Genomic DNA, 2,386 nt, shown 5'->3' with positions numbered 1-2,386 from the left:
CTTTTAATGAAAAGTTTAATCCTTTGACAAAAAATTTTAATACATAAACTACTGTTAAATTTTAACGACACTTTTGAGTCAAAATAACTCGCTTAGTGAGTGAAGCACTATTTTAAACACACAGTGTAACGGTCCTGGATTAGTAGTGTGTTTCATAAGGACTTTTTCTATTATTGAGAGATATGGAAGAATTTTCTCTATTGAGGAAATTGGTATTATTGGTCAAGAGTTATTGACTCATGATGTTTGAGGACGATAAGATTGCTAGTTATATCTCCATTGTTTGGTTATCACTGGGTCCTAAAGTTGTGAACTCTTTTGACTATGAATTGCCTCAACAACTAATAATTCAAAGCAATGTATGCCTCTCAACTGATCTCCATGTTTTATTATGGAGCTTGGATTTTTACTAGGATTGTGTTATGTATCTATAGTATGGGTATACTTTTTCCAGGAGTGCAAATGATCATTAGTTATGATAATTTTCTATGTAATAATTATATGCGGTGTTAGAGATAGATGGGTCGTTGAGGATAAGAGCTTATTGATGATATAAATATAGTGAGGCAAGACTGTTACGCCTATCAAGGATTAAAGGATTTCGGTTATCCCTTATGTTGCGGAATGAACAAAACTAGTAGCCTTTGAAGAACGATGAAAAAATGTATTATTATTTGATTAAGAAATTACAACCAGACTAATGGCCATATATATAGGCTTTAGAGGAGGAATACAAAGATCAAGAATTAGTATGGTCTGTTACAACAAATAAAATAACCAACTTCTAATCAAAATAAAATATGAACTATATTAACAGAAAAACAGAAGGCAAGGACTAAAGTGTAAGCCTAAAATCTTAATAGCCTCCCCTCAAGATGTATTGTGGATGTCATACATAGACATCTTGGAAATGTGAGAATCAAGAGCAAGGGATGGAAGTGGTTTAGTGAAGGCGTCTGCAAGTTGTAAGTGGCTGCTGACAGACACTAATCTGATGGTTGAGTTGCATATCTTATCTCTGATAAAGGGACAATCCAATTCAATGTGTTTAGTGCGCTCATGGAAGGTTTGATTGTTGGCGATATGAATAGCAGAACTGTTGTCACAATAGATGAAAGCAGGGGCTGAAATATCTATTTGAAAGGCTCTTAAAAGATATTGTAGCCAGGTGAGTTCACTGGCAGTAGCAGCTAGGGCTCTGTACTCCGCTTCAGCAGAACTTTTGGAGATGGTGGGCTGTTTCTTGGAGCGCCAGGAGATGAGGTAGTTACCTAAGAACACACAGAACCCTGTAGTAGAGCGTCTAGTGATTGGGCAAGAAGCCCAATCCAAGTCAGAGAAGGCACGCAGCTGAAGAGAGGAGGAGGAGGGATACAATAATCCTTGGCCTGGTTTGCCTTTGAGGTAACGGAGGAGATGATGCACTGCCTGTAAGTGAGTGGTTCGAGGTGAAGACATGAATTGACTGAGATTGTGGACAGCAAATGTGATGTCATGCCGTGATAAAGTGAGGTATAAAAGCCTGCCAACCAACCGTCTGTACTGAGATGGGTCAGTGAGTGGTGTTCCTGTAAAAGCATCCAACTTAAGACGAGGGTCCATAGGGGTGACGGTAGGTTTGCAACCCAAGTACCCTATGTCATCAAGCAATTGCAAAGTATATTGTCTTTGAGATAAGAACAAACCAGCAGCGGACCTTGCAATCTCGAATCCTAAGAAATACTTGAGGGGACCAAGAGCTTTGAGGTTGAAATGAGAGTGTAAAGAACTTTGGAGCTGGTGCAGATTGGTCACGGTAGGTCCTGTGATGACAATATCATCGACATATACGAGGAGGGCAATGAAGTGTAGTCCATGACCCTTAGTAAAGAGGGTGTAGTCTGCCTGACATTGTGTGAAACCAATATTGAGTAAGACCTCAGAAAGTTTGGTGTACCATTGCCTGGAAGATTGTTTGAGCCCGTAGATAGACTTGTGTAATTTGCACACCATTGGAGGACCTGTAGAGGAAGAAGGAGGTGTTAATAAGCCAGGGGGTAAAGTCATGTAAACCTCTTCATTGAGGTCACCATTCAGAAAAGCATTGTTAATATCAAGTTGAAGAGTAGGCCAATTTTTGATAGCGGAAATGGCGAGAAGTAATTTAAATGTAACCATTTTAGCTACAGGAGAAAAAGTGTCAAAAAAATCTAATCCTTCTTGTTGGGAGTATCCCTTGGCAACCAAACGAGCTTTGTATCATTCTATGCTGCCATCACACTTGTATTTAATCTTATAGATCCATCAACAACCAATGGCTTTCTTTTGTGGAGGTAATGGAACAAGGGACCAAGTGTGGTTGAGTTGCAAAGCTTGTAACTCTTGTTGCATTGCTTGTATCCAATTG

At 39.2% G+C, this 2,386-nt stretch overlaps 1 protein-coding gene across 1 annotated transcript; it reads right to left on the bottom strand.

Moving 5' to 3' along the window:
- Positions 1–870: 870 nt before the first annotated feature.
- LOC133779406 (uncharacterized mitochondrial protein AtMg00810-like) lies at positions 871–2,157 on the bottom strand. Its single transcript, XM_062219371.1, has one exon. The coding sequence runs from the start codon at positions 2,155–2,157 to the stop codon at positions 871–873; it is 1,287 nt and encodes a 428-aa protein (XP_062075355.1).
- Positions 2,158–2,386: the final 229 nt, after the last annotated feature.

The sequence above is a fragment of the Humulus lupulus genome, chromosome 5 (genome assembly GCF_963169125.1).
Source record: "Humulus lupulus chromosome 5, drHumLupu1.1, whole genome shotgun sequence".
Lineage (NCBI taxonomy): Eukaryota > Viridiplantae > Streptophyta > Magnoliopsida > Rosales > Cannabaceae > Humulus > Humulus lupulus.
The sequence above is the reverse complement of the archived record's forward strand: the minus strand, read 5'-3'. Positions and strand labels throughout refer to the sequence as shown.

What these genes read in the sequence shown, in the direction of transcription:
- LOC133779406 (XM_062219371.1), bottom strand. Translation starts at nt 2,157, where the DNA reads ATGGTTACATTTAAATTACTTCTCGCCATTTCCGCTATCAAAAATTGG.